Below are 11,754 nucleotides of genomic sequence, written 5' to 3' on the forward strand. Positions count from 1 at the left end.
CCTAGTTAGGATGCCACCTGGGCGCCTCCCTAGGGAGGTGTTCCAGGCACGTCCAGCTGGGAAGAGACCAAGGGGTAGACCTAGGACCAGGTGGAGGGATTATATCTCTTCGCTGGCCTGGGAGCGCCTTGGGATCCCCCAGTCAGAGCTGGTTGATGTCGCCAGGGAAAAGAAAGTTTGGGGCTCTCTGCTGGAACTGCTACCCCCGCGACCCGACCACGGATAAGCGGGAGAAGATGGATGGATGGATGTAACTCAAAATCCCCAAGTTAACATTTTGACTAAACATTAAAAAGCACTTTAACACTGACAATTGAAATGCAAATTACTGTTTTATTAAGTGACACACACTTTACCAAACAATATATATAAATTATAGCAAATAACTAACTTTTAAATACAAAATAAATTAAACAGTGCTAAGGCCTTGACAAATATCCAGATATATTTTTATAAAAGTATAAAATAATGTATTGAAGCTGAACAGTAACACAGTTTTCAATGAACAGATTTAAAGTCCAGGATGTAGACAGAGAACAGTGTGTGTGTGTGTGTGTGTGTGTGTGTGTGTGTGTGTGTGTGTATAGAATATGTATTGTAAGGTATCAAAATCTATGTGAAAATGTTTTCCGTCCTTTTTTAATATTTACAAACAAACAAACTTGAACAGTAACACATTTTACAATGCATAGAGCAGATTTAAAGAGTGTGTGTGTGTGTGTGTGTGGGGCACAACGCCAGCGTCCAGCCACAAGGGAGTGTAGTGTGTGTGTGGGGCACAACGCCAGCGTCCAGCCACAAGGGCGTGTGTGTGTGTGGGGCACAATGCCAGCGTCCAGCCACAAGGGAGTGTGGTGTGTGTGTGGGGCACAACGCCAGCGTCCAGCCACAAGGGAGTGTGGTGTGTGTGTGTGTGTATGGGGCACAACGCCAGCATCCAGCCACAAGGGAGTGTGTGTGTGTGGGGCACAACGCCAGCGTCCAGCCACAAGGGAGTGTGGGTGTGTGGGGCACAACGCCAGCGTCCAGCCACAAGGGAGTGTAGTGTGTGTGTGGGGCACAACGCCAGCATCCAGCCACAAGGGAGTGTGTGTGTGGGGCACAACGCCAGCGTCCAGCCACAAGGGAGTGTAGTGTGTGTGTGGGGCACAACGCCAGCGTCCAGCCACAAGGGAGTGTGGTGTGTGTGTGTGGGGCACAACGCCAGCGTCCAGCCACAAGGGAGTGTAGTGTGTGTGTGTGGGGCACAACGCCAGCGTCCAGCCACAAGGGAGTGTGTATGTGTGTGTGTGTGTGTGTGTGTGGGGCACAACTCCAGCGTTCAGCCACAAGGGAGTGTAGTGTGTGTGTGTGGGGCACAACGTCAGCATCCAGCCACAAGGGAGTGTATGTGTGTGTGTGTGGCACAACGCCAGCGTCCAGCCACAAGGGAGTGTGGTGTGTGTTGTTAGGAGATATAAATGTTAACTAGGCCGCATTTCCAAATCTCCCCGCGTCCCTACACAAGCTGTTATCTTACATGAAGGAAATCCAGAGCATACACTTAACCGTTAAACAATAATCCACTTTAATGGTAATATACAATGCAATACAATCAAATACATTACCATACACAACCATATCGTATCATATGTGTAATGTCAGGAGTTTGGCCTACTCCTGGCTCCTGCCCACAGGCCGCCACGACCTCCAGTCCAAGCGGCACGAGGAGAGAGAGAGAGCACACAGCGGGGTTCCTGTCTAAATACCTCGCTGACCAAAGGAGGAGTTATCTGCGCCTCCCTTCCAGACCAGTGATTGGCTGCTTAAATTCCCCAATCCCAGTGGCTCAGCTTCATTATCACAGGGATCTGAGATGACTGTATGTTAACTCCACACCTTCCCCCTCTTCCTTTGTCCTCACAAAACCAAATGTTCACAGGCCCCAAAAACAGTTCACAGTTTTCTTACTCAAATCATTTTCAAGCTTCTTCACAGTTTGCATGAATACATACAAATATTTCCTTACAGTGTATGTGTGTGTGTGGCACAACGCCAGCGTCCAGCCACAAGGGAGTGTGGTGTGTGTATGTGTGTGTGTGGCACAACGCCAGCGTCCAGCCACAAGGGAGTGTGGTGTGTGTATGTGTGTGTGGGGCACAACGCCAGCATCCAGCCACAAGGGAGTGTGGTGTGTGTGTGTGTTATATTGTGTGATGACTACAATGTGAGAAGCTCATTTTGTAGGCTCAATACCCTGGGCCTCATACTCCCCTCATCCAGGCCCATCAATACTTTCTGGGTGAAGTCGAAAGTGTTTTCCAACTCTTTCGGGTAACTCAGATGCAGGGCATCGATCAGTGCGAAAAGATGGATGAATGCCTCAGCCAGTGTGGGGAGTTCCATAACTTTATCCCCCTCTATGACGACAGCGATCTTCTCTGGGCAGAAGAGCGTAGCATTTGTCGACCTGGCACTGATCAGGTGAAGTCCGACCGCTGGATCCTCAGACTGCTCTACCTCATGACAAGAACAGATACACGTTACCTATTACCCCAAATTGCCTTAGCTATCTCAGAAATATGTTTGCTGAAAAACACATCAGTGACATATCACATCAAATAACCGTATGTTTTGTGCATAACGTGGGTTTAAGGAAACGCCTATTCGCATTGCACCAGAAACTTCAGCCTCTAAAATAACCAATCAGTTGACATCAATTCTTTCTACAGAAAAACATGTATAAGCTTCATAAGGGTAGGATTTATGTTAGTATTAGACTGTTACTAGTAGCTAGTTGTACCTAATAAACTGGAAACTGAATATATATTTACAGTATAATCTCTCCCTACTACACATACACACAAATATGGGGAACACTAGAGATTATTTTGTATTGAACACTGATGCTGCAGGAAAGAAAGCCCTCTCTTGATTGTGTGCGTCTATGTATGTGTGTGTCTGTATGTGTGTGTGTGTCTGTTTGTGTGTATATGTGTGTGTGTGTATGTATGTGTGTATATATGTGTGTGTGTATCTATGTGTGTGTCTGTCTATGTATGTGTGTGTGTGTGTGTGTGTGTGTGTGTGTATGTGTCTTTGTGTATGCGTGTGTGTGTATGCGTGTCTATGTATGTGTGTGTCTGTGTGCATCTGCATGTGTGTATTTATAAGATAAACTATATTTTTTGATGATCTGTCACACACATTCAAAACAGTTATTATGCTGACTTACAGCCTCAGAAACCTGGAGTCATCCTCATGCAGAGATCCAGGCAGGGAGGAGAGCAGCACGTCGGCCATGGACGTCACCTTGATCCTTGAATGCGAAAACATATCTTTGTTTTACTTTGGATGCTAAAAAGCAAAGCCACACAACCATTTACATCACAAGGGAAGGAGGGGGTGTGTTGCTCTGTGTGAGGGTATAATGTCTTTAGGACAGACTGAGGGAAGGAGGGGGCGTGTTGCTTTGTGTGAGGGTATAATGTGTTTAGGACAGACTGAGGGGAAGGAGGGGGCGTGTTGCTCTGTGTGAGGGTACAATGTGTTTAGGACAGACTGAGGGAAGGAGGGGGCGTGTTGCTTTGTGTGAGGGTATAATGTGTTTAGGACAGACTGAGGGAAGGAGGGGGCATGTTGCTCTGTGTGAGGGTATAATGTGTTTAGGACAGACTGAGGGAAGGAGGGGGCGTGTTGCTCTGTGTGAGGGTATAATGTGTTTAGGACGGACTGAGGGGAAGGAGGGGGCGTGTTGCTCTGTGTGAGGGTATAATGTGTTTAGGACAGACTGAGGGAAGGAGGGGGCGTGTTGCTTTGTGTGAGGGTATAATGTGTTTAGGACAGACTGAGGGAAGGAGGGGGCGTGTTGCTCTGTGTGAGGGTATAATGTGTTTAGGACAGACTGAGGGAAGGAGGGGGCGTGTTGCTCTGTGTGAGGGTATAATGTGTTTAGGACAGACTGAGGGGAAGGAGGGGGCGTGTTGCTTTGTGTGAGGGTATAATGTATTTAGGACAGACTGAGGGGAAGGAGGGGGCGTGTTGCTCTGTGTGAGGGTATAATGTGTTTAGGACAGACTGAGGGGAAGGAGGGGGCGTGTTGCTTTGTGTGAGGGTACAATGTGTTTAGGACAGACTGAGGGAAGGAGGGGGCGTGTTGCTCTGTGTGAGGGTATAATGTGTTTAGGACGGACTGAGGGGAAGGAGGGGGCGTGTTGCTTTGTGTGAGGGTACAATGTGTTTAGGACAGACTGAGGGGAAGGAGGGGGCGTGTTGCTTTGTGTGAGGGTACAATGTGTTTAGGACAGACTGAGGGAAGGAGGGGGCGTGTTGCTCTGTGTGAGGGTATAATGTGTTTAGGACAGACTGAGGGGAAGGAGGGGGTGTGTTGCTCTGTGTGAGGGTATAATGTGTTTAGGACAGACTGAGGGAAGGAGGGGGCGTGTTGCTTTGTGTGAGGGTATAATGTGTTTAGGACAGACTGAGGGAAGGAGGGGGGCGTGTTGCTCTGTGTGAGGGTATAATGTGTTTAGGACAGACTGAGGGGAAGGAGGGGGGCGTGTTGCTCTGTGTGAGGGTACAATGTGTTTAGGACAGACTGAGGGAAGGAGGGGGCGTGTTGCTCTGTGTGAGGGTACAATGTGTTTAGGACGGACTGAGGGAAGGAGGGGGCGTGTTGCTCTGTGTGAGGGTATAATGTGTTTAGGACAGACTGAGGGAAGGAGGGGGCGTGTTGCTCTGTGTGAGGGTATAATGTGTTTAGGACAGACTGAGGGGAAGGAGGGGGCGTGTTGCTCTGTGTGAGGGTATAATGTGTTTAGGACAGACTGAGGGAAGGAGGGGGCGTGTTGCTCTGTGTGAGGGTATAATGTGTTTAGGACAGACTGAGGGAAGGAGGGGGCGTGTTGCTCTGTGTGAGGGTATAATGTGTTTAGGACAGACTGAGGGAAGGAGGGGGCGTGTTGCTTTGTGTGAGGGTATAATGTGTTTAGGACAGACTGAGGGAAGGAGGGGGCGTGTTGCTTTGTGTGAGGGTATAATGTGTTTAGGACAGACTGAGGGAAGGAGGGGGCGTGTTGCTTTGTGTGAGGGTATAATGTGTTTAGGACAGACTGAGGGAAGGAGGGGGCGTGTTGCTTTGTGTGAGGGTATAATGTGTTTAGGACAGACTGAGGGAAGGAGGGGGCGTGTTGCTCTGTGTGAGGGTATAATGTGTTTAGGACAGACTGAGGGAAGGAGGGGGCGTGTTGCTTTGTGTGAGGGTATAATGTGTTTAGGACAGACTGAGGGAAGGAGGGGGCGTGTTGCTTTGTGTGAGGGTATAATGTGTTTAGGACGGACTGAGGGGAAGGAGGGGGCGTGTTGCTTTGTGTGAGGGTATAATGTGTTTAGGACGGACTGAGGGGAAGGAGGGGGCGTGTTGCTTTGTGTGAGGGTATAATGTGTTTAGGACAGACTGAGGGAAGGAGGGGGCGTGTTGCTCTGTGTGAGGGTACAATGTGTTTAGGACAGACTGAGGGAAGGAGGGGGGCGTGTTGCTCTGTGTGAGGGTACAATGTGTTTAGGACAGACTGAGGGAAGGAGGGGGCGTGTTGCTCTGTGTGAGGGTATAATGTGTTTAGGACAGACTGAGGGGAAGGAGGGGGCGTGTTGCTCTGTGTGAGGGTATAATGTGTTTAGGACAGACTGAGGGGAAGGAGGGGGCGTGTTGCTCTGTGTGAGGGTATAATGTGTTTAGGACAGACTGAGGGGAAGGAGGGGGCGTGTTGCTCTGTGTGAGGGTATAATGTGTTTAGGACAGACTGAGGGAAGGAGGGGGCGTGTTGCTTTGTGTGAGGGTATAATGTGTTTAGGACAGACTGAGGGAAGGAGGGGGGCGTGTTGCTCTGTGTGAGGGTATAATGTGTTTAGGACAGACTGAGAGGAAGGAGGGGGCGTGTTGCTCTGTGTGAGGGTATAATGTGTTTAGGACAGACTGAGGGAAGGAGGGGGCGTGTTGCTTTGTGTGAGGGTATAATGTGTTTTAGGACAGACTGAGGGAAGGAGGGGGCGTGTTGCTCTGTGTGAGGGTATAATGTGTTTAGGACAGACTGAGGGGAAGGAGGGGGCGTGTTGCTCTGTGTGAGGGTATAATGTGTTTAGGACAGACTGAGGGAAGGAGGGGGCGTGTTGCTTTGTGTGAGGGTACAATGTCTTTAGGACAGACTGAGGGAAGGAGGGGGCGTGTTGCTTGTGTGAGGGTATAATGTGTTTAGGACAGACTGAGGGAAGGAGGGGGCGTGTTGCTTTGTGTGAGGGTATAATGTGTTTAGGACAGGCTGAGGGGAAGGAGGGGGCGTGTTGCTTTGTGTGAGGGTATAATGTGTTTAGGACAGACTGAGGGAAGGAGGGGGCGTGTTGCTCTGTGTGAGGGTACAATGTGTTTAGGACAGACTGAGGGAAGGAGGGGGCGTGTTGCTCTGTGTGAGGGTATAATGTGTTTAGGACAGACTGAGGGGAAGGAGGGGGCGTGTTGCTCTGTGTGAGGGTATAATGTGTTTAGGACAGACTGAGGGGAAGGAGGGGGCGTGTTGCTCTGTGTGAGGGTATAATGTGTTTAGGACAGACTGAGGGGAAGGAGGGGGCGTGTTGCTCTGTGTGAGGGTATAATGTGTTTAGGACAGACTGAGGGAAGGAGGGGGCGTGTTGCTTTGTGTGAGGGTATAATGTGTTTAGGACAGACTGAGGGAAGGAGGGGGCGTGTTGCTCTGTGTGAGGGTATAATGTGTTTAGGACAGACTGAGAGGAAGGAGGGGGCGTGTTGCTCTGTGTGAGGGTATAATGTGTTTAGGACAGACTGAGGGAGGGAGGGGGCGTGTTGCTTTGTGTGAGGGTATAATGTGTTTAGGACAGACTGAGGGAAGGAGGGGGCGTGTTGCTCTGTGTGAGGGTATAATGTGTTTAGGACAGACTGAGGGGAAGGAGGGGGCGTGTTGCTCTGTGTGAGGGTACAATGTGTTTAGGACAGACTGAGGGAAGGAGGGGGCGTGTTGCTTTGTGTGAGGGTACAATGTCTTTAGGACAGACTGAGGGAAGGAGGGGGCGTGTTGCTTTGTGTGAGGGTATAATGTGTTTAGGACAGACTGAGGGAAGGAGGGGGCGTGTTGCTTTGTGTGAGGGTATAATGTGTTTAGGACAGACTGAGGGAAGGAGGGGGGCGTGTTGCTTTGTGTGAGGGTATAATGTGTTTAGGACAGACTGAGGGAAGGAGGGGGCGTGTTGCTTTGTGTGAGGGTATAATGTGTTTAGGACAGACTGAGGGAAGGAGGGGGCGTGTTGCTCTGTGTGAGGGTATAATGTGTTTAGGACAGACTGAGGGAAGGAGGGGGCGTGTTGCTCTGTGTGAGGGTATAATGTGTTTAGGACAGACTGAGGGAAGGAGGGGGCGTGTTGCTCTGTGTGAGGGTATAATGTGTTTAGGACAGACTGAGGGAAGGAGGGGGCGTGTTGCTTTGTGTGAGGGTATAATGTTTTAGGACAGACTGAGGGAAGGAGGGGGCGTGTTGCTTTGTGTGAGGGTATAATGTGTTTAGGACAGACTGAGGGAAGGAGGGGGCGTGTTGCTTTGTGTGAGGGTATAATGTGTTTAGGACAGACTGAGGGAAGGAGGGGGCGTGTTGCTTTGTGTGAGGGTATAATGTCTTTAGGACAGACTGAGGGAAGGAGGGGGCGTGTTGCTTTGTGTGAGGGTATAATGTGTTTAGGACAGACTGAGGGAAGGAGGGGGCGTGTTGCTCTGTGTGAGGGTATAATGTGTTTAGGACAGACTGAGGGGAAGGAGGGGGCGTGTTGCTCTGTGTGAGGGTATAATGTGTTTAGGACAGACTGAGGGAAGGGAGGGAGCGTGTTGCTCTGTGTGAGGGTATAATGTGTTTAGGACAGACTGAGGGAAGGAGGGGGCGTGTTGCTCTGTGTGAGGGTATAATGTGTTTAGGACGGACTGAGGGAAGGAGGGGGGCGTGTTGCTCTGTGTGAGGGTATAATGTGTTTAGGACAGACTGAGGGAAGGAGGGGGCGTGTTGCTCTGTGTGAGGGTATCAATGTGTTTTAGGACAGACTGAGGGAAGGAGGGGGCGTGTTGCTCTGTGTGAGGGTATAATGTGTTTAGGACAGACTGAGGGAAGGAGGGGGCGTGTTGCTCTGTGTGAGGGTATAATGTGTTTAGGACAGACTGAGGGAAGGAGGGGGCGTGTTGCTCTGTGTGAGGGTATAATGTCTTTAGGACAGACTGAGGGAAGGAGGGGGCGTGTTGCTCTGTGTGAGGGTATAATGTGTTTAGGACAGACTGAGGGGAAGGAGGGGGCGTGTTGCTCTGTGTGAGGGTATAATGTGTTTAGGACAGACTGAGGGAAGGAGGGGGTGTGTTGCTTTGTGTGAGGGTATAATGTGTTTAGGACAGACTGAGGGAAGGAGGGGGCGTGTTGCTCTGTGTGAGGGTATAATGTGTTTAGGACAGACTGAGGGAAGGAGGGGGCGTGTTGCTCTGTGTGAGGGTATAATGTGTTTAGGACAGACTGAGGGAAGGAGGGGGGCGTGTTGCTCTGTGTGAGGGTATAATGTGTTTAGGACAGACTGAGGGAAGGAGGGGGCTGTGTTGCTCTGTGTGAGGGTATAATGTGTTTAGGACAGACTGAGGGAAGGAGGGGGCTGTGTTGCTTGTGTGAGGGTATAATGTGTTTAGGACAGAGTGAGGGAAGGAGGGGGGTGTTGCTTTGTGTGAGGGTATAATGTGTTTAGGACAGACTGAGGGAAGGAGGGGGCGTGTTGCTCTGTGTGAGGGTATAATGTGTTTAGGACAGACTGAGGGGAAGGAGGGGGCGTGTTGCTCTGTGTGAGGGTATAATGTGTTTAGGACAGACTGAGGGAAGGAGGGGGTGTGTTGCTTTGTGTGAGGGTATAATGTGTTTAGGACAGACTGAGGGAAGGAGGGGGCATGTTGCTCTGTGTGAGGGTATAATGTGTTTAGGACAGACTGAGGGAAGGAGGGGGCGTGTTGCTTTGTGTGAGGGTATAATGTGTTTAGGACAGACTGAGGGAAGGAGGGGGCGTGTTGCTCTGTGTGAGGGACACCTTTACTTGTAGGGAGATCACTCTTCCAGCTAATATTGAGTTTGATTGTGTTGGTGTGGAAATCAAGCTATCTGAGGAAACGTCCCTCACCATGATTTGCCTGTATCGACCACCCACCGCTAAGGTGCATCTCTGTGACCAGGCACAACTCCTGCTGAATTCCTGCGACTCCAACAAAGAGCTAATTGTTGGAGGAGACTTTAACATCAACTGGAATGACAAACAGAGCTTACAACTGACCGCGGATAAACACAACTTAATACAACTAATGGATCAACCGACTAGAATAACTACAACCTCCAGACTATGATAGATTTATTATTTACTAACAAAGCTGACCGAATAGTTAAAACCTGCAGCTTCCTGACGGCTCTTTCTGACCATAATCTGGTTCTTTTTGCCAGGAAACTCACGGCAACAAGGTCCATGGCCTCAGCTGAAACCCCGGCCTTGGGTTCTCGCTTCATCCCCAAAAACCTGCAGCAACGTTTTATGGAGGCAGTGAAAATGATTGATTGGGGGACACTCTGTCCTCTGAAGCCATTGGTGAAAACAGTGATCTGTTTATATCTCAAACGAACGATGCAATGTCTTCCTTCTCAAGGAGAGGGTGAAGGAAGGAACGTCATCTCGCCTGGCTGAATCTACAGAGCAGGAATCTCATGAAGTCCAGAGACCAACTATTAAAGCAGAGCTTGAGATCCGGACTATCCACTGCAGGCAGATTCACTCGTAACAAGGTAACTCAAACACTAAGACAGGCCAAAGCTAACTTCTTCATCAACATAATGGAAGGTGCGAAAGGTAAAAACGTCTAGCAAACGCTAAATAAACTATTAGGTAAACATAAGAAACAGGAAAATAATGCTCTAGAATTAAAAATCAAGGATGCCCTGATACAAGACGCTGCCGTGTTGGCAAGCTATCTCAATTAGTATTTCATACATAGTGCTCTGGACATCACAAAGCTAGGCCCAACAAAACGAGAACAGATAGAAAATTGTACTAATTTAAACAAAAAGTTAGAACAAAAACACATTTAAACAAAATAAATAGAACATATATAATATTGTGTTTGTTTTGTTTTTCTTATTATTCATGGTTCCGTGCTTTTAATTTGAAGGACGTACAAAAACCGGAAACAGGTACAACGTGGGGAACACCAATTATATATTTAACCAGGTAAAAGACTCATTGAGATTAAAATCTCTTTTCCAAGAGCGACCTGGCCAAGAAGGGCAGCATGTACAAAGTTACAGATAACACACAGACATGACAGGCAGACAAATACAGCTGTAAAACACAAATAAAATGGCACATTAGCCAGTCAATATGCGAAGTAAAACAAACTATTAAAATCATTCAAAACTGGCAACATTTAAAACGATTTCAGGATATACGAGCACTCACATCGACCAATGGTGTCGTGTCCTCTGTCCTTTGAGATGGACCTGAATTCCCCATAGTGACTACATCTGAGAGTTTCAGCTCCTTCTGTTCCAAGCTGTGGGGGCAGCATATCTAAAAGCTGTTTCACCCAGTTGTGTTCTCACTGTAGGAACCAGCATCTGAATCACATATTGGGAGCGCAGGCCATATGGACTTTCTCTTTGACACATATGTGCAAATGTAGGAGGGAACCAACCCAAGCAGAGATTTATAAATAAAACCCAACCAATGGGAAAGTGTGCGAGCAGACAAAGATGGCCAATTAGCAGCAGCATATAAAGTGCAATGGTGTACTAATAAACATTGATTGATTGATTGATTGACATTTGAAAACATTTATGAATCGTGGTTCCGTGCTTTTATTTTGAAGTAGACAAACCGGAAACAAAACAAATATAACTCATTTAAACAAAAAGTTAGAAAACAAAAAACACATTTACACAAAAAAAGAACGTGCAAAATATTTGGTTTGTTTTATTATATTGATGATTTAAAAATAATATCCCACAATGGTTCCGTGCTTCTATCTTTTTTACGTAATCATTAGACAGAAACGACGTCACTTACGTACCGTTGAACAGAACAACGTCACCACGTCACTTACGTTCAGATCCACAACAAACATGTCGGACGGTGAGTTTTTTGTTTCCATTGATGGAGTGTTTCAGAGTTTCTGTTGGATGTGTGTTTCTTTTCTGCCCGTTTCCCGGTTAGATGTCCCGTGTCAGAGGCTCAGGCCGAATCACAGGGTTCTTGTTCACTTGTTTAATGAGGTTTTATTAAGAAGTCACGGAGAGCTAATGCGATGCTAAGCTAATTTACCGCTGGTTAAAAAGCAGAAGAACTTTCCGTTACAAACACACACGGTAATAACAAACAGACATGTCACGTGTCTGGCCGTTGGGTATCATATTTTAAAATATGAAGTAGCTTTAATAGTGTTCTTAGTTTACTGTTATAGCAGACACCTGTCGGTATTATCTCAGGATGAAGTGTCTGCAGAATAAAGACCGGCTGGACATGTCACGGTCATTTGAATGATTAAGTCTTTATTGAACAAGAAGTATAATACAAATACATCAGAAGAGAAGCTGACATATGAGGTTCATACTGTATACTGCAAGGCATTCTGGGAGTCTGAGTCTCTCACTAAATGTATGCCTTTACACAAAACTGCTGAATAATAATAATAATAAAGGCTAACTCCGAGACTTTTAA

The 11,754-nt window shown here is 47.8% G+C and overlaps 1 protein-coding gene across 1 annotated transcript in view; it reads left to right on the forward strand.

Annotated features, from left to right (window-relative positions):
* The first annotated feature begins 11,117 nt into the window (after window positions 1-11,117).
* The window catches only part of dpy30 (dpy-30 histone methyltransferase complex regulatory subunit), a 7,296-nt gene continuing 6,659 nt past the window's right edge, over window positions 11,118-11,754 (forward strand). Inside the window, exon 1 of the mRNA XM_034077228.1 lies at window positions 11,118-11,169. Coding sequence (XP_033933119.1) covers window positions 11,160-11,169 — 10 coding nt within the window. The 5' untranslated portion in view covers window positions 11,118-11,159. The remainder of the gene's footprint in view (window positions 11,170-11,754) is intronic.

The sequence above is a fragment of the Pseudochaenichthys georgianus genome, unplaced genomic scaffold (genome assembly GCF_902827115.2).
Source record: "Pseudochaenichthys georgianus unplaced genomic scaffold, fPseGeo1.2 scaffold_1414_arrow_ctg1, whole genome shotgun sequence".
Classification (NCBI taxonomy): Eukaryota; Metazoa; Chordata; class Actinopteri; order Perciformes; family Channichthyidae; genus Pseudochaenichthys; species Pseudochaenichthys georgianus.